Raw genomic sequence first — 20,146 nt, forward strand, 5'->3', positions numbered from 1 at the left:
TCTTCCTTGCTTTTCTTCTCCAGAATGACATTGTTCATCAAGAAGGTGAGGTCCCATGCCCCTTAAGGTAAAGCTGACTAACTAATTATAGCCCGTAGGGAAAAAAAATCTAGGAAGTCACAGGACAATCCTTCTTTCCTGGTAAGATGTGTAATTTTGATAGCTGCCCTCTGGGTCGTATGTAACCACTAAGCATAAGGAAATCCAGCAAAGGCAAGCAGGATGGGTGGCACAGCAAGGGACTGATGAGGGAATTTTAGAGACTAGAGAGCTTTCGACTGAGCCTTCACATCCCAGACCCAACCTTCAAGGGCAGCAACAGGATTCACACCTTCAAACTTAACTACTTAGAAGTTTCGGGTCTTGATAAAGGCTTATTGCTACTGATAAGAGCACAAAATCACTATGTATTTGGCCAGAAAATCTGCCATTGGTTAAGGTAGGAAAAGAACAGTGTTTGAGAATCTAAGAAATGTGCTGGCCCAATGCACTCATTTTGCAGATAAGGAAACTGAGAGTAAGGAAAAGAAGATTGGCCAAAGTTCTTGGGTAATTATTAGTAGCAGAGTGAAGACCAGAACCTTGGCCTCCTGGGTTTCCATTAGGCCTGTATTCGTCAAAGTTCTCCAGAGAAACATAACCAATAAAATATGTAGAGAGATAAGATCCATTATAGGAATTGGCTCATGTTGTTATGGGTGCCGAGAAGTCCCTTGGTTTGCCATCTGCAAGCAAAAGAATCAGGAAGGCCATTTGTGTAGTTCGGTGTGAGTCTGAAGGTCTGAGAACCAGAGGAGTGGATGATGTGACTCCTAGTCCTGATGCCAACGGCCTCAGAACTAGGAAAGGTTGAGGGCAGGGGGCACTTGTATATGTCCCAGAGTCTGAAGACCTAAGAACCAGAAGCTCTGATGTCCAAGAGCAGGAGAAAATGAACGTCCCAGCTCAAGAAGAGAGAGAATTTGCCATTCCTCAGCCTTTTGTTCTATTTAGGTCCTCAGTGAATTGGATGATGCCCACCCACATTGTGGTGGGCAGTTTACTATACTCAAGCCTACTGGTTCAAATACTAATCTCTTCTGAAAACACCTTAACAGACACACCTGGAAATAACAATTACTAGGTAGCCAGGCATCCCTTATTCCAGTCAAATTGACACATAAAAATGCACCTGGTCCCTTCAGACCTTGTTGGTTCTGCTCTAGCGAAGCCATATATCAATTCTGATAGTAGAGATGAAGGGGAAATGTGGAGCCTAGTGCCGAGCATCATGCCTTCACTACTGCTGGAACCACTTTCCTTGTCTCTCAGTATCTGTTCTCTGGTTGGGAAGGTAAGCCACATATCTAAGAATGGGATATTTTTAGAGAAGCCTGGAGAAGACAGAAAACAGAAAGAAGTATTATCTTCCTGCATTTTGAGATCTCTCAGACTCATGCAAATGGGCCTCAAATCATATAAATAGATGATTAGTTGTACCTAAGACATTACTCCAATCTACCCATCAAGGGGAGGAGAAAAAAAAAACAGCTACTTGTCAAAATCTGCATGAATAGGAGTCTTAGAAGATAAAGGAAATAATTAATCTACCTCATTAATATAAGACATTACCCTCAGATACACACGGTCCTTCATAATTGTCAAAACCTCTCTTTGCTCCCATCACCAAGCAGCTACAGCACAGTGACACATGAGAACTACCTTGAAACAGTGTGGTGCCTCTATTCTTGAGCCTGCATTGTCAAGACCCCAGATAAACCCAGGGCAGCTGAGGCGAGTTCTGCAGCATGTGTGCCTGAGCCCAGGGGCCTTCTTATGTTTCTTTACAGGTCAGTAATCCTGGGCTCCTGGCTTGGAATTCTGCCCATCAGCACCACTGGCATCAGATTTCCAGATGTAGGAATTATTTAGAATTTGTGGGTATAGGCCATATTGCTAAGTTATGAAATATCATATGACCTTCGAGATCATCTGGTGCAATTTTTTATTTGATAAAAAAAATAATAATTGAGGCTTGGATAGCTAAAAACACTCAAAACCACATAGCATAATAGTGAAAAAACAGGTTAGATCCCAAGTTGTCAACTTCCCACTCAGTAATCTTCTCCACTTATTTATACTATTGGCACAGTCTAGAAGGTCATGTGTAATGTGACTTCTATGGTGACTAGGCTAAGACAGAAGGCCAGGAAGATAGATGCCTTTGATGAGAGGTCAGTTTAATAAAAGTCCAAGTTGGATGATAAGAAGGAGATGGACTTGCCTAGAATAGCAAGCACAAGGTGCAGATGCAGAGAGAGCCCTTGACAAGAAAGTTTCCAAAGGGAGCAAATGTCACATCAAGTGCTCCTAATCCTTTCCTCAACTCCTGCTATAGCTGAGTGCATGAGCAAGCTATCTCCCTGCGATGCTTCAGAGCTTAGCCCCTCACGCTCTGTGAAGTATGCAGAATGTGTGGTTGTGGCCTGCATGCCAAGTGCTCTCCTTGAGTTAGTATTTTGCCTGGAAGCTAATACAAATATTTCAAAAATATTAATGAACATCGATAATTAGCAGCATTATTGCCATGCTGCTGTGCTGTTGAAAACTAATATGGGGAGAGGATAATAGGGAGAGAGTAAAAGAAAAGGAAAGAAAGAGGAAGCAAGAAGAGTCAGTCTGTGCCAAGGCCTCATCTGCAGATATTGAGCTGTATTCTTTCTCAAAAGAATATTTTGCAAGTAGCCTGAAAAGGCTTTAGGGCAGCTCCCATCTGCAGTCTGGGACATCCAAGCCATTTCAAAAAGTGTAAGTTTACTGTCTGATTCACCAGGCCATTGAATGAAGATTCCTAGAACCCCACTTGGATTTCCACCCTGGGGGGCAGCTGTGCTTTGCCCTCACTACGCTTGCCTTAGGCTTCAAGCAGCTGCTCTAATCTGCACTTCCTGAGAACAGTGTGGCTGATGGACCTCTAGTTCTGAGAGAACAGAGCTCATGTGGTCATTCTTGACCCTCTTCTAGCATAGTCCAGATCCCAGTATCTACAATCTACTAGGGGACCAAATCACTATCTCTCATTGGATTCAGAAGTGAATGTTTGGACAGCCCCACATGCAGAGTAAAATGCCAGCAGCAACCCAGGAACTGGGTTGGAAGTACAGCAGCCACAAAATTATTATCTAGACCAGCACTTTTGAGAGTAGAAGGTAACTGTTAATAACTATCTTAAGGAAAAAGGTGTCAACTGGAATTGTCTCAGAGAAACCTAACTATATGATTACCTTACCTATAAAAATAACAAACACATTCTTAGTGTTGCTATGCAAAAACATCAACAACAACAAAAAAACATTAATCCTCAGGGAAAATGAGCCAGGTGCAGTTGGTGTTGGAAATTTTAATTCCTCCCAAAGCAAGCAAACAGTAAAATGTTCACTCCAAAGTTGCTCTATTATTAGAAATAATTTGAATATTTTAGAGACCACCTATCCCTGAACAGATTTTGACCTTATATGTTTGTCATGGGCTCAAGAAGTCAATTCTCCAAAGCACCCTCAGGTAATTCTGGTATTGGTTACCCACTGACCACATTGTGATTTGGGATGTTTCTATTTTTCCAAAATACTGTTTTTTTTCTGTTTGTTTGCCTGTTTGTTTGTTTGTTTGGCTTGGGTGACTGGTCGTGCCTTAGAGTGGTACGGGCAAGATTGAGTCAGGTTTTCTTAACACATAAATTAAAGAAGCAGTATTTCCTTCAATGTCATGAACGTTTTGTTTGTTTGTTTGGTTGGTTGTTTGTTTCATTTTGTTTTTTAAGCAGTGGGTTATTTAGACTAAAGCACAGAATTCTTTCACTTTTTAGTTGTTAATACTGAAATAATCCTGTTGATTCAGAATGCAGATAATAATAATGAGAGGAAATCGTAATAAATAAAAGCTTTTTAAAGGTTCTTAACATTTTGTCAATAAGTTAGCTGTTTAAACTCTGCTTTTCAAAAATAATAATGTTTTCTTCAACCTCTATTTCTTTCTATTTATATTTAGATAGTTTTTAGAATACAAATATTAGCTACTTTTTAAAACCAAATAGGCTACTCTGTTTTCCAAATGGATTTAAACTTCTGTCCCCACCATTTGCCTGTGTATATATAAAATCCCAGCTCTGTGCATCTTCATTTTCTCCGTCTCTCTCTGTCTCTCTGTCTCTCTGTTGTCTATATCTTCTCTTCTTTTTCTGGCACACACTCTAAACTTTCATCTGAAGGGTATATGTCACATCCTTGCAGGAATCCTGGCTCTTTCTGTGTTACTCACTTAGGACCACTCCTTCTGGGTCAAAAGTATCATCTAGATTCTAAAAATATGTTGTCCCAACTCTTCCTATCCATAATTAACCCATCTCAGAAAAAAAACATGAGTAAAACCAAGTTAAACACTCATTGTGATTCTTTAGGGAAAAAAAAAGCTACTTTGGCTTAGTCCTCAGTGTACTAACCAGGGCTGTTATCTCAGTCATCCCTAAACATTGGAGTCCACTGGAAAGGTTTTAGAAGATACTGATGCCAAGGATGCATCCCAGGCCAATTCAATTCTGTAAGCATGGGAACAAGAGTCTACATTTAAAGTTCTCCTAGAATGATTCTGATGTGCCACCTGGAACAGGATGTCTAAGCAGTCCCTCCTAGTCTTCACTGCATAGAGCCAAATGTACCAAAATTGATCTTTCTGGATAGTCCTACAGATTGAGTCACTTGGGTCCTCTTCTTGTGCCATCTTCAGCTGTCACATCAGAAAATGGGAACAACTTAGGAAACTTACCATGGCCAGGGGGGATTTCTTTGCACCCTCAGCTACTATGAGCATTATTAATATACTCTCTACTCCACTAGAAGCTCAGTAAACTTTCACAGTAACACATGAATCTTGTCATTATCCAACTTACTATCAGCTTCAGGGAAGGTAGCCAGCAAGGCAGCCCTAGATGGGGGCAAGCCACCCCTCCCTCAGGGAAGGTCCTAGTGGCCTCAGTCTGAGGAAGGCTGTCTGAGCCCAAGACAAAGGGCTTCTGTCACTGCCAGCAAGTAAGACATTGAATCAGAGGCTCAGTCTCCAAACTAAAATGACTTTAGCACAATTCAGTTGCTTGTATGAATTAAGGGGAAATGAAACAGTGGGTTTATCACACTTTTCATTAACTCCTATGCAGCAAAGGGATATATCTGAGAGTTGGGAGCAGACAAGAATGGAATGTACTCCTGTCCACACTCCCTGATTTAATTAAGGAAGGGGGAGCCCAGAATTGCTTATTTCCAGCAGTATTCTAAGAAGAGGCATGGGATGGGGGAAGTCAGAGACTGGCAGAAAGAGGGAAGATTAAGTGGAGAGAGAGAGCTTTGTGGGGCTTCAGAGTTTCCAAGCCTCTAGCCATCTGGTATAGAGTAAATAAATACTGCATGTTTATCCTACATTAGATGCATAAGGAGTTCAGAGAAGGAGAAAGTATAATTCCTTCTTGGTGCACTTCCATTTAGACAATAGGATGACTACTATATAGGAAGCAACCACGAACAGTACAAGACTGAGATCATGAAATCCAACTGTCCCAAGTGTTGAAATCTTACCCCAATTCTAATTCAAGCATGTTTCTCATGTTTCTATTTTTCAAAAGAAAGAGGTTCTTGTGCCAGAAGGTATGCAGTTGAAGAAGATGCCAGATCTCTAGGAAAGAGAGAGAAACCAGATCCATGGCCAACAGATTTCCAGATGGCAGCTTCCCCTGTACTGTCTAGAAGCAAAATGCTCCTCTTCCATTGCAGTCACTCTTTGTCTCCCCCATGGATGACAGGGGACTAATGTAATTGGAAAGGTTATTTGCTCAGACATCCATTGGACCTAGTGAAGCAAGGATAAGGCCATCATTTGTAAGCGAAGGCACCACTCCAGACTGTCCGTCACCTTTCTGGCCCACTCTGCTTACCCAGAGTCTCCATTCCAACACAGGCCTTACTCTTAGGTCCAGCTTTGGTCTGTGGCTGAGTACTCAAGTCAAGTATTCCTACTTTACAAGTCTAGATATCATAAGTTCATAGGGAGAAAGGCAAGAAGCCACGTCATTCTTGGATGCCAAGTCGAGATTGTAGGCCTCTTTGACAGCAGTGAAGCTAATATTTTGATCTTTGTGGCTCATTTTATGTGATTATGTTCTATCGGCCAGGATCCTGGAAAGACAGAGGTGGATGAGTGACAAGATTTGGGCACACATCCCCACATGAACTTCTAACAGTATCTACCTGGCCCTACATACCTCAAGGGCATAGAAGCAGTGAAAATCAGATGCTCTAGACAGTTCCTTTCCTTGCCCTTATCTATCTCCTGCCCTTTCAAGTATGATTTCCAGCATACACATATACCAACCAAACCATAGTTCTTTCTAAGCATGGTGTACTTCTTGTAGGAGTAAAATCCCAAATGTTTGATAGCTTGAAAGACTACCTAACTCTGGGAAAGACTACCTAACTCTGGTGATTCAGTAAGAAGCTATTTTTTAAGATGGATCAAGAAGTCTAGTTGTGGCCTAAGAGGTCAGAAGCATGTGCCTGATCATCTGGAACTTTGATTTCAACTTTCCAAGTTCAGTGTTAATAGGGATCATCTATAGTAGCCCCTCTTCCTTGGCAGTGGGAAAATTTCTTTTTGTTTTTCTGGAAACCTCACCATTTGAGTCAGATGGACGCCTGGGGTGCTCCCCTCTCTCCACTCATACTGACTTCTTTCTCTGGCTTTCTTGCCTAAGTTCTCCTTCCTCTGGTCGTTTCTTCTCCCATGACATTTCCTCTTTGTGTAGATGACTCCTTAAACTCTTATCCCGTCCTCCATCCTCTCATCTTCCTGCTACTCATTTCTGCTATGGTACCTGCTCTCAGGCAGGTGCCACTGTGAGCCACCTCCTGAGAAGTCCCAAGTTGTGACAGGTGCTGAAATTTAACCTCACAAAGCAGCTTTCCTAGATAGAGCAGCAGCTTTCCATGGCTCATGAGGAAGAACAGTAGGATAGGGGCACCTAGGAGGCAACTTCTAATCATTTAAAAGAGAGAAGCCAGGCAGGGTTTGTCATAATATGGGGATAATTTTTTGAACTATGTAAATAGTCTAGCAAAGGAACAGATCACCCCTTGAAGTCATCCCTGGGGATATTCACACAGAGGATAAGATATTTTGTGAGGGACAATAATCCAAAAAAAAGTGGAAGGCTAAAATCATGGTACTTTCAACTTTCTAACTCTAAGGAATTGACTGAGGAAAAAGAGGGAAAAATTGAGCATAAGTGTGATGGCCAAGCATGGAAGAACAGGATGTAAAGGGGGAAAGAACTGGGTCAGAAGCTTCCAGGATTTACTCTGTATTTCCGGCTTGATCTCTTTATCCCTGAATGCTTAGGTTTCTTTCAGCTCTAATAAATCTTTCTGATGCCCCATACCTTACTTAAGGGATCTAAAAAGAATTAAGTTGAAAAATTGAGCCTAGGGACAGCAAAATATAAACTGCTCCAGTTCTGGGCTCATTAGACTATAGGCTACTCAAGGTCAAGGACTTTGTCTTCTACATCATCTCCACACCACCCCCCTATTCCCCTGCACAGTGTCTAACCTGACACTTCTGTCATGGCAGGGGTGAGTAAAATAAATGCAGGTGGCGTTGGGGACAACAGGTGGTACCAGGATCCTTCTCCCAAGGCAGTTTCTCTGTCCGCACTTCCATTTTTAAGATGGAGCAGATCCTGCCTGTCTGTGATTTGCTCTTTGTATTATGTGACTATGTTAAGCCAGAATATGATCCCTGCAGAAGAAGCCCCCTTGTGCCCACAAAACCCTGGGCTCACTCACTCCATCTGCAGGCATATATCCTGTTCTGAGGGGTCTTGGCCCACAGACTTCCCACGTCCACGAATGAATGGTCCCCTATGTATCCTTGCAGATCTTAATCTTGCTAATGCAGTGAACTGAAACTTAACTTTTTCAACACACTACTCCATAGAAAGAAATAACCCCTGTTTTTAAAAATATATTTCTGCCAATGATTCAGGATCCACTTCCTTTTGCTCCCACTCATGTTAAATTGGGAGTCTGAACGTATAGAGCCGGTTGATGATGCCTGTAGGTTATTGGCTTTTATAGGACATCTCACCACAAAGCAGAACTGTGGGGCAGACTTGAAACTCCTGTGTTCATACATTTGGTCAGAGGGAATATTGTAGTCTCTTAGCCTATCTTTCTATTTAATCTCTTTTTATTTTTCCTTTGGCACCAAGGCCATTTTTTCCTGTACCTCTTTTCTTTCCTTCACACCAGAACATCTTTTATTGTCCTTCTTCTTCCTTTCCTGTTCCTCCTTCTGCGTTTTTCCTTGGCCCTGTTTTCCCACCCACCTTTGCTTTCGAAGTCAGCAGTTTGCCTTCTTGGCAGCTAGTGAAGTGGATTAAAACATTTGTTGCCTTCTGCCCTTTCTCTGAAGCATGCAATCAGAATTTTACATTGCAACCAGAATTGGAGAGGGCGTGGAAGGCATTGAACCCTGCGGTGTCCTAGGTCTCCAAGCATTTAGCAACCTAGATTTGTTCTGTTTAAAAATTCTCACCCAGTATTCAAAGTGGTTAAGAAAATAGCATCTCATCACCTTCAGTGGGCTTGAGTTTCAACATCTGCTTCCCATTTCTTAGCAAAGAAAGTGTTGATAGGATGCATGCTTTGTAGTGAGTTCATAAAGACTCGACAGAAAAGTTAGCTTCAAAGGTCTAGATGCTTAGCCTCGATGTACCATACTGAGCCTGGTGCTCCAAAGACAGGGTGTCCTTTGAGATGCAGGCTCCACAGGGACTTCAGCATGAGAGACACTCAGTGGCCTTTGTTGACCTGCTCTCCACTTCACAGACCCAGATGATTATAACTGTGTGAGTAAGAGAGAGCCAAGAGCAGTACTTGGTGGTGACTTTTAGTTGCTTCACTACTCAGAGAGAGCCCCAGACAAGCAGCATGAAAATACTTGGCACTTGTTAGAAATGCAGAATCCCAGGCCCCACTCTAAACCTACTGAATCAGCTCTATATAGTTTTTTAATCCTAAAAGAATTTATATGCAAATGAAAAACTGAGAAGCACTTACTTTATAGTACAAACTTGACAAATTGTTTTTCTCACTTAATGAGGTAGTATTATTGTAATGATCCCCATTTTACATGAGACACTCTCTTCTTTCCTCCCTTTTTTGCTTTCATATAACCATCCCATAAAAAAAAATCATCACAGATAGTGAAAATAAACCCCACATTCCAGAGGGTGAATGTTTTATCTTGTAATATCCCCATGAAGGACCAAGAATCTGCTCTACTCATATAAATGCAAAGAATCACTCATGATCCCACAATACTGGCCTCTATTTTCTTTGAAGTGATCCTTTTACTTTGTACAGCCAATATCCCTACATTGACTGGCATTCACTGACTTGCCTTATCAAGGGCTTTAAGGCATTCGTCTGGTCTATACCATGCAGCATGATATGGTCTATCTTATTCTCTCCAAGGAAAGGGATCAGAGAAGGCTCCTGCCAGGCCCACTGCACAGAGCTCATTTGCTTAGTTAAATGCTGTGTGGTTTAATTACCTGTGGCAAATAGATTGTAGTATATTTTGAAAGAATAATGGTATCTTCATAATAGGAAGCTAGACTTTCAATGTTGCCATATTTATTCATTGCAAGAAAGGTGTAGTACAATGATTCTGGAAAGTCATTTTGGTGTGTTTGATTTAATTGTTGTTAAATCCTTTATAAATACTTAGATTGGTCAGCCAGCATTATTTCAATGAGTGAGGCAATATTCATCTTTCTTAGACTTTCTGAAATAAGTGATCTTAGAATTTCCTTCAACTCTGAGATACTGTTAAGTCTAAGAAAAATAAGAGGAAAAGGATGAGATGTTTATATATCTCTAATGAACCTTGAGAAATTAGGATATGAGCTAGAATGAATAATTGAATGCTTGTCAGGGTAGAGGGCTATGACTAGCACTGTCACTCCCACATAGTAGAATATAGGGCCCTACATAGGGCCCTATCCCAGGCCCCAGGAGGCGGCATGCTCTGGAATGTCTTCCTTAAAATTTTCTAAGTTCCCTTCTGGTGTCTGAGACCAGCCTAGGCCAGCAATACCATTCAGGAGAGACACTCAGATTCTAGACTAGGAAAGTGGGCCTGCCCCAGGCCCCATTTCTCCCTCCCTTTCAGGGCACATATCCAACTTCTACCCCAACCATTCCTCACGGGGACTCAATCAGATTACCCAGCTTATAAAACTGATACCTGTGGGCTTGTTCTGGGGCCCTGACAACAGGTCCATGTTGTGGCCTGGCAAATGGATTGTTCCTGCTGGCCGATGCAACATTTTTTTTTTTTTTTTTTACCAGGAATGTATGAGGTTGGTATATAAGAATGACACTGATTTTAGGTGATTCAAATATATATATAGAGAGGGGCTCCTTGAAAAATATTTGATTAGAACCCCATACCTTCCAAGGATGTCTGGAAACTAGCATGCAGACACTTACGGCAGAGCCTGGGTAAGCACGACCTGGGATGGGAGATGGAGGCAGAGAAGGCAGCAAGATTTGAAAAGCAATTCTGGGGAAATGGGAAGAGTGGGTGTATACTCCCCAAGGCTTAGACTTGGAGCAAAGTCATGATGCTAAAGATCTTGCTTTCCTACGTTCACCCATCACCCCATCCACCAGGGACACCATACCCACCTGTTCCATATCCATGGTGGACTCAGACTTAGTTGATTGAGCACCCACTGGATCAAAATATTCTCCCATGGGGGTGTGAGGAAAGTTGTGATGAGTTTTTATATCCCCAAAACTAATTTGTCTCTAACTCCTGGAGCACAGAAAGGAATTAAGTATCAGGTTTATAAGAAATGCAATTGACTGTATTTCCTCCTTGGCCTTTGTGTTGGCTGGGTTTTCACTGGAGTCTGGTGCTTTGACAGAACTCAGAACATTTGTATTTCAAGACAGAGGGTCTATTCTTTTTATACTGAACCACAGGGTGGCTGAAAGAATAAGGCAGAGGAGAGCAGTTGTGGCAAGAGTATGTGATGGAGGCTGTGAGCAATGTAAATATTTTGGATATTTTGGATCATAAATTGCAATCTTCACAAGTACCTAAAAATAAAGCCTCCAAAATGCCCCCACAGAGTTGGGTAGTAAATCCATGAGGCTGTTCTAGTAACTGTGAATCCATTATTTGGACCAATCATGTTTACTTTATGTTGGCAAATTTTTATTGAGCACCTACTACATAGCAGTCACAAAATGCCTCCTATTCATTCATTCTCCATATTATCTACTCCTTCACAGTTTGAAACCAAACCAACTGTTTTGCATTTATTTGTATTAAAATATAAGTGGTCACTTATTTGTTCAACATGTAGTTAGTAGTTTGTATTCTCTATTCAAAACATTTCTACCTAGTGAAAAATTAAGATGTCGATACTAAAATATCCTAAAGTTGTTCCCACAGTTTTTATTATATTATTGATTATGACACTTCTTTTAAAATCTCAAAGTTTAGTGATGTGTTGTGTTATTTTGCATGTCCTCTCTTAGTTAATCCTCATAATAATCACACGAGTAAAATAATATCTCTTTATTAAGTGGTTTTAACTATTAAAGTGGCTTAAACAAAAACATGTTGATCCAAGACTGAAGCAGAAAATTCATTTTTTCAAATGCCATGCTTTTGAGCCAACATGATGTTTTATAATCTTAATGTTCAAACCCTATTTCTACAGCTTTCCATATTCCATCGCCTACAAGTTCTAAATGTTTATAGAGTTCTGTCCCTGTTTTTCACAATTTCATGATTGCTTCCTCTCTGCTTCTTTCCTCCCAGAAGGCCAGGGTTTTGTGAGTGAAGATGAATACCTGGAAATCTCTGACATCAAACGTGACCAGTCTGGGGAGTATGAATGCAGCGCCTTGAATGATGTTGCTGCACCTGATGTGCGAAAAGTCAAAATTACCGTTAACTGTAAGTTGACCCATTGTCAGGGGGTTCCAGGGGGAAAGAGAAAATAGGGACTAAGGGAGCAAGCTGGTAATTGTAATGTTTGTTTCCAACAGGAAGATACTTTATTGAATGGCTGTGCCCCATCACTGCCTCCACTGCCATTTGCTCTGGAGTCTTCCCTTGACTGTCACAGCTTTTAGCTAATGGGGAAAATTGTTAACTTTGAATTGGTTTAAAGTCTTAAAAAATGCGGGGGTAAATGCAATATCTTTAAGCAAGAGTTCTTTTCCTAAAATAAATGGTTATTTAACCGGGAACATGGGGCGTCATAAGAAATCCATTTGCACATCAGGTGATTAAATGCGTCTTTCATCCATTTTATGAAATCACTCTGCATTTCTCCTTCTTCCCACAGACCCTCCTTATATCTCAAAAGCCAAGAACACTGGTGTCTCAGTTGGTCAAAAGGGCATCTTGAGCTGTGAAGCCTCTGCAGTGCCTACAGCTGAATTCCAGTGGTTCAAGGAAGATACCAGGTACCTTGAAAATGGAAACAGGGCATGTCTGAAGTAGAGCCAGTGGATCATTTTCCACACGAAAAGAGAATGATAAATAAAGGAGAAAGATGTGGCAGAACCAAAATGCACTTTAGCCTTCTTTATACCAATCTCCATTTAGAACCAGAAATAAACAGACCAAAAAATGGAGGAAACTGAGATCTGGGCAAAATAAACTGACCTTGTTTCAGAATCTGAGATTAGTTGTAGACATGGCAGTCTTTGATGAATAGAAGCCAGTAAATTTAGCCTTTTGTCTGCTGTTGGAGGCTGTGGTGCTAATGGTTTGAGTTACTGGGACTGGGTTAGTTAGAGGAAAGGGATGTTGGGAGGCGGAAGCCCTCTTTGTAGGATTAATCAGAGCTACCCCGTCCCTTCTGTCTGCTGTCCCACTCTTGTAGAACCAGACCAGCAGTACCTTCTTTTATTGCAGGCTAGCAACGGGCCTAGACGGCATGAGGATTGAGAACAAAGGTCGCATATCCACTCTGACTTTCTTCAATGTTTCAGAAAAAGATTATGGAAACTATACTTGTGTGGCTACAAACAAGCTTGGGAACACCAACGCCAGCATCACACTGTATGGTGAGTTCAGGAAGCCTAGATACAGTGGGCTTGGCCATGTGAGGGAGCTTGAGGGACTCAAGAGGGAGGAAAGCAAGATTTGCTTGGCTCGTGTCCATCCATATTGTTCAACCCACCACCCTTAGACATGAAATGCTTCTCCTTGTCATTCTCCTAGCATGTGATACAGTGATGTTTACAAGGTAATTGATATCTCTTGGTCTATTGAAAGACAAGGTTCATACCTTACAACAAGGGTAAACCAAATTCTGAACCAAGTTGATTGGTGGTTGCCGTAAAGAAGAAAGAACCATGGAACGGTTCAATTGTAGTACTATATAAAGGTCTGGTGGGTAAATTGGATATAATTTTCAGTTAACTCCTTTAATAAGAGTCTATGATTCTGAGGTTTATATTTATAGTTTTAAACCAAGTCAACTGCTGCCATCATGATTCTCATGTTGATTGCCATGTCATATTCTCATTCATTGGAATGAATAGAGCAGTCCTCAGTCCTCATCAAGATGACTGTTCTATCCACAGGTGGAGTGTCAAACTCTTCTCTGAAAGTCTCTCCCTCCCACAAGGATGGAGAGCTCTCCAGAGCCATGGTTGACCCCCAGCCCACACTCCCACCCCGAAGCCCTTGCCCTTCTCTCACTCAATATTCCCATACTTCTGTATTCATTTCCTTGTGTAACATTTCACGCCATGGACCAGGGCCAGCTTGTTGTGATATTTCTTGCGTGTATGTATTTGTTTATTTGCTGAGATTTGGTTAGAGGGAAGCATCTGGTGAGTAGAATGAAAAAGTAATCATTTTCCCATGTGTACCTCAGACCGTGAACAAGCTTTCAGCATTGACATTAACTAAACTTTGTCCATCAACCATCTGAAATGTGTGATCTATGTCTTTTGTTTTCTCTTTGCATTGTGTGTGCATTGTGCTGTGTGTGTCTTAGAAATAAGCCCCTCATCAGCAGTGGCAGGTGGGTACAGCATGTTCCTTCCTTCCTCTGCCTGCCTGAATGCCTATGCTTTTGAGTTTAAGCCTACTTCAAAGATAGGCTTGCCTGCTCCACCGCCCAGATTTATTTCTCCTTAGTAGATAGACTTCAGGGGTTTGATTTGTACAGTTTAAGTAACAAGCATGTAGAATATGATGGCGTTCACATGCACACATATGAAATATCATTCTACGTTTAAGTAGAAGTTCTCCTCCAACAAGTAGAAGTTGGTGGCCTTTTAAAAAGATGAACATTCTGATATTCCTGCACACAGCAGCACCAAGAGGGACCTAGCCCAAAGACCAAGTATATTATCAGATGAGTGTGTCTATGGGGAAGTCACCCTAGTATAGATGCTTTATACTGTTAACCTGAGGTCAAAGAGCTAAAGACTTAATTCTAAAATCTTAATTTAAAAATAGAAGTACATGGGATCTTTAATAATAATAATAATAATAATAATACTATCTACCATTTACCAAATATTTACTGCTTTCTGGGTATCATATTAGTACTGTGCAAGACAGCTTATTAACCTCATGTTAAAGATGAGTAAAAAAGGAGTATCGAAGAAGTTAACAATACCAAAGTACACATAGCTAATGAATACTAGATGAGAGACCCAGCACTGGACCTTTCATCATGTAATCCAGTGTTTACCCAGAGGATAAATACAGTGAAATATATGCATACATGTAATCATGTATTTAGGTGAAGCAGTTCTGCTTCCAGAGGTAGAAGCCTCACAGCCCTACTGTTCTATGATCAATCTCAGTCACATAGAAAATGGTAAGTTTTGAATTTTCCAAACCTGAAAGCAAATCTGTAACTGTCACTTTTCACAGCTCTGGATCCAGGGCAATCATAGGCCACTATCTCTGCCCACACCTTGATGTCTATGACTGTCCATCCCTTGGTCTTGATAAAACCAAGGAGAAAGGGTAGGGCTAGGATGCTACTCAGCCACTGATGCTGCTATCACTCCCTTGGTTAATGGGGTCATCAGTAGCAAAGAATATGGCCAACAGAAGAAACCTAGGACTGACAACTAGATGATCCATGTTCTCTTCCCTCTGTATGGTTAACTAAGGAAAGATGTGTCATAGCAGTTAAGACTATTTTAGTCTTCTAGGGCTGTCATAACAAAATGTTATACGCTGGTTTCTTAAACAACAGAAATTAATTTTCTCCCAGTTCTGGAGGCCAGAAGTTCAAGATCAAGTCAGGAAGATCTATCATCTGTTTTTGATGAGGCCTCTCATCCTAACTTGTATATGGCTACTTTGTCCTCACATGGCTTTCCTCTGAGCATGTGTGAAGGGAGAGCAAGAGAGAGAGAGCAAGAATGAGAGCGAGAGTGAGAGCAAGAGTGAGAGTGAGAGCGAGAGCGAGAGTGAGAGAGAGATTGCTCTTTGCCATGTCTTCTTGTTAGGACACTAATCCCGTGGAATCAGGGCCCTACAGTTATAACCTCATTGAACCTTAATTATTTTCTTAGTCACTATCTCCGAATAAACATTGTAGGTTAGACCTTCAATATATGAATTTGGGAGGCACAACGTTTATTCCATAGGAAAGACATAGCTTCAAATCCCAATTTGGCCAACCACATGCCAACTACTTAAACTTGCCAAGATTTACTTTCCTCTTATATGATTTTGGATAGTAATACCTGCCTTGAAAGGCTGGTGAGAGGACTAAATAAACATACATACACACATACATATATATATATATATATATATATACACACACACACACACACACACACATACATACACACATACATACATACATATATATACACACATATATACATACACACATATACATATACACATATACATACATACATACATATATGTGTATGTGTGTGTATATGTGTGTATACATATATATATATAGAGAGAGAGAGAGCGAGAGAGAGAGAGAGAGTCTTATAAATGCTATGTTTAAATGTGACTTTGACAACATACAAATATTGCACATCTCAGTTTACTCAGCTAAAGTTGGGATATTTCTTGACCTGCCAACTGTCATTGTGAATTATCAATAAGATAATGTTTATTGCAGTGGTATGACGAACTAAAAACTATTGTATAAATATAAGGTACTATGGTTATTACTGGTATTTGTGTTCAATGATACAGCCCATCTTATCACAGCTCCCCTTGATATGGCTGTCATAATTATGGCTCAACTGGACTTATATTTCTTACCCTCCAAAGATTTCTGCCTCTTTTTACTACAGCACCACCAATCGCCAGAATTCACCTTAACTTGCTTCATCTGGTTAGTCTCCACTCACCTTTCAGAATCCTTCCCTGAAGCCTTCCCTGACCTGTATTAGTAGGTCATTTTCCCCATCATACACCCTCTAACATAACACTTATGAATGCTATAATCATTACAGTGCATTCACTAGCATTTGTTCAACAAATATGCATCAGGCTATTCTAAGTAGTAAGGATACACAATGTCACAACAGATAGATGCCTTGTCTCCATTAATCTCACTTTCTACTTGCAATTTTATTTTTGTTTCATTTATGTAGTTAGTTTTATTAAAGACTCTTTCTATTATATATCCTGTATGTTCCATGAATGTAGAGACCATAGCTGGTTTGATCCTTAGAAACTAACATAGTGGTGGTCAGGAAATTTTTGTTGAATGAATGAATAAATATTTGTAGAGCTAGAAGAGCTGTACTGGTGATACCAGGAATAGTAGTGCAGCTGTTAGGAGGGGAATGAGACAGAAAGAAGTAGGGTCTGTAAGTCTTAGAATCTCTTTGAGGTCAGGAGCTACTACTCAATGACCAAATGCATTTGGGAAAGTCAATCTCATTGGATGCTGGGCTTTTGATCAGTAAAAGCATTTGAATAAGATGTCTTTCATGGTCCCCTAAAAGACTAATTTTTTAATATGATCCCCGAATGGCAATAGCTTCGACACAAAATTAGAGTGATGTTGTCCAATTGACCAACACTTTCTGCTGGCTACAAATGTTCTTTCTCGTCCTCAACGAACCCATAATTGTGGCTAAGTATTGCTAACCACTTATTAACTCAGGGCCACTAGACTAAGTGTTCTACATGTTTTATCACATTTAATGGCACTAGGAAGTAAGTACTATATTTATCCCGATGTTACAGAGGAGGAATTTGAAAGGTTAGCCAGATTACTCAACTCTTAGTGTCTTATAAGTGCTTGAGCTGAGATTTAAGCTTATGCATTCTGGTTCCAGTGTCTGAGCACTTTCTATTTCATTCCAACTCACAATAATTGTCTACCTATCACAGATTTTGGTTGATGACCTTCTGATGGAACCTCATCAATATTTAGACTGCTTGGACCCATTTCCCACACCAACATCCCCCCTCCTGTATCTAAATCTGAACTCATTCTTTTAAAGAACAATTTTTACACTCACAGCACACATTCCGAGGCATGCTTGGTGTTTGCCCTCAAAGGCTGTAAGTTTCTTTTTTGGAGAATCTTTTGACTCGGCATTGTGAATCTATCAAAATACACACTCATAATAGACCTCTCACACAAACACCTTTCATATATTTCCTATCTATGCAAAGAACAAAGAAAAAATAGGATCAAAGCAATTACAAGGGAATAAAGAAGACAAAAACTATGGAGACAATAGGTTGGTAAGTGGGTTGAAACAGGAAATGATTAAGCAAAGTATGAAAGACAACATAAGTAGGTGGGAGATGCTCAAAGATGAATCCAAGGTTAGTAATGATACGAGAGATTTGCTTTTTGCACACCCGTTGCTGCTCCTTCAAAAGCCACACAGACAAGATACATTACACAAGCAGTATGGCAACTCGAAGTGGTATTTTAGGCTGTGTACTTTCCTTAACCCTGGACAACTGCAGGAACTGGAAAGACAGCAGAACATAGAGAAGAGACCAGTACTAGGAAGAAGGAAAACTGGATTCTAGTCCCCACTCTGCTACAAACTATAACTCCCTCTATCCCATGATTGTCTATAAAACATAAGAACAGAATAAGATAGGCTCTCAGCTTACTTTCAGCTTTCTAAGTTTATGTTCTGAATTTTTTTTAAAAATGGGAAAAGAGGATGACAAATTTCCAAAACCTATCATCCCTGATCCTAGAAATGGTGGTAAGCACCCTGTGCTATTGAAAAGCAGCTTGATATAAGAATATGTAAGCTTTATTGAGTGGATGTGAACAGTTGAAGGCCCACCTGGAACGCTGGCACCTTGAAGTCTTTCTAGCTTACATGCAGTAGGGGGATGGCTAGGCTCAACTTGCTGGCCACAGCTCTGCCCCCTCAGAGGCCATTTGCTTTCTCTCTACTTACCAATCCATGTTGTCTCCACTGGATCTTGAGCAAAAGGCCCCATCCCCCTGTCCTTAGAGTGCAATGAAGGAAGATTCTGAACCTGATTGCATCCGGCCCTAAAGTGTGCGATGCGCTTAATGAGCCATATAAATGTCTGGATTACTTGAACTGGCAGGGGAGAGGGTCAGGGAACACAAACAAAGCCAAAAAAGAGGGGGGATGCTGCAGAGAGAAAAGCAGATTTCTAACATTCTGTGAAATTATAGTGACACAAATTAGTTACATTCAGAGTTAAGTATCAAGAATAAGGACAACTCAGGGATTTTGTTATTGCAAATGATAACGGCAAAATACTCCAGTTAAAGCAATATCTGGACTCTGGATATTTTCCTCAGGCAAAGCCTCAGCTCCCTTAGAGCAGCTACACTACGGCCTACCTCAACAGCCCCTGGAAACCATGAGGACAGAATCTATATATATTTTTTGATAATGGTTATTTCTCTAGAATAAATATATATAGCAGGTTGGCTCTCCAAACTGGATTTTCTTCCACTAGAAGCAGCACAGATCAGCTGCTCTTGTCTTCCACCCTTTTCTGACCTCCTCTCCATTGAACCCTACTGGTACTTGTAGGCAGAGAGTTCAAAGCCCCTGCCTTTATTGCTCCCATCTCCACCTGACATACTTCTGCCTCCACTCCTTTATTGAGGTGTCCAAGCAACCGCACCTTTCCCCTGATGGCTTCAGGTGAGAACTGAGGAGTGAGCCCAAGGAGTCTGAAGATACTCTTGAGTATGCCATTCATGAATTATCCTATAGTGTCTATTCTTCACCTCCAAACCTCTGAAAGAGAGGGTCAGTGTTGGCCCTCTTCACATCCTCCAGTGTTATGTGCACCTCAGCCTATTATATTCTGCTTCCATCTAACACCCAGGCTCAGCCCCAGACCTACCTTCTTCTCATTCTGTGATATAACTGTGTGATGACTTGCTTCTTTCTGTTCTTAGTCTGCTTCTAGTTACTCTACCACCTCCGCCATAAATCTGCCCAGAAACACTATTACAGTGAGAGGTGAAGGGGTCTTCAATGCCTTCAAGCACCTTACAGAGCAGTATCTTAGCCTGCATTACACTTACTTTGGGTGCTTTAAAAATACAGATTCATGGGCCTTTTCCCAGATTGATTTGATCAAAATCTCCAGAGAAGGTAGTGAGAAAATGCTTTTAAGCAAGCTCTCTAAGGGGATCTTATACATACTGAAGAACAATAGCCTCTGAGCAATAATCCAATAACTCCCAAATCTATATCTCTGGTTCTCTCCTTAATTCTGAGCTACAAATCACTCTTCCTATCTGAACATTCTATAGGGGTCTCAATTTCTGTCTTTCTCAGGCGCCCCTCCCTTTCAGATGTACACCTTCTCACCTATACACTCTCATTAGAATCTCAACAGATATTTTGCCTTCCTCCTCTTTGTTGTCCCCTTATCCCTGTCAGCCAGTGAGTTCCAGCAAACAGATCACAGCTCTGGACTGCCTGTTCTCTACTCCACTCTCACTCACACAGTGGAAGTGCTTCCCCTGAACAATGATGATATTCTCTTACTGGTTCTCTTATCTCTGGTAATTTTTCTAATCTGCCACTGTGAGGAC

General features: G+C 40.9%; 1 protein-coding gene across 10 annotated transcripts in view; it reads left to right on the forward strand.

Moving 5' to 3' along the window:
* OPCML (opioid binding protein/cell adhesion molecule like) overlaps positions 1 to 20,146 on the forward strand; it is a 1,143,910-nt gene that overhangs the window by 1,003,106 nt on the left and 120,658 nt on the right. For 4 of the 10 annotated variants that reach the window (XM_036221180.1, XM_036221179.1, XM_016137940.2 and 1 more), the window contains 4 exons: positions 11,923 to 12,060; positions 12,455 to 12,575; positions 13,030 to 13,181; positions 14,123 to 14,149. In XM_036221180.1, coding sequence (XP_036077073.1) covers positions 11,923 to 12,060; positions 12,455 to 12,575; positions 13,030 to 13,181; positions 14,123 to 14,149 — 438 coding nt within the window. The remainder of the gene's footprint in view (positions 1 to 11,922; positions 12,061 to 12,454; positions 12,576 to 13,029; positions 13,182 to 14,122; positions 14,150 to 20,146) is intronic. The other 6 variants (XM_016137935.2, XM_016137937.2, XM_016137938.2 and 3 more) reach the window with 3 other exon arrangements.

Source organism: Rousettus aegyptiacus, unplaced genomic scaffold (genome assembly GCF_014176215.1).
Source record: "Rousettus aegyptiacus isolate mRouAeg1 unplaced genomic scaffold, mRouAeg1.p scaffold_m13_p_5, whole genome shotgun sequence".
NCBI classification, from domain to species: Eukaryota; Metazoa; Chordata; class Mammalia; order Chiroptera; family Pteropodidae; genus Rousettus; species Rousettus aegyptiacus.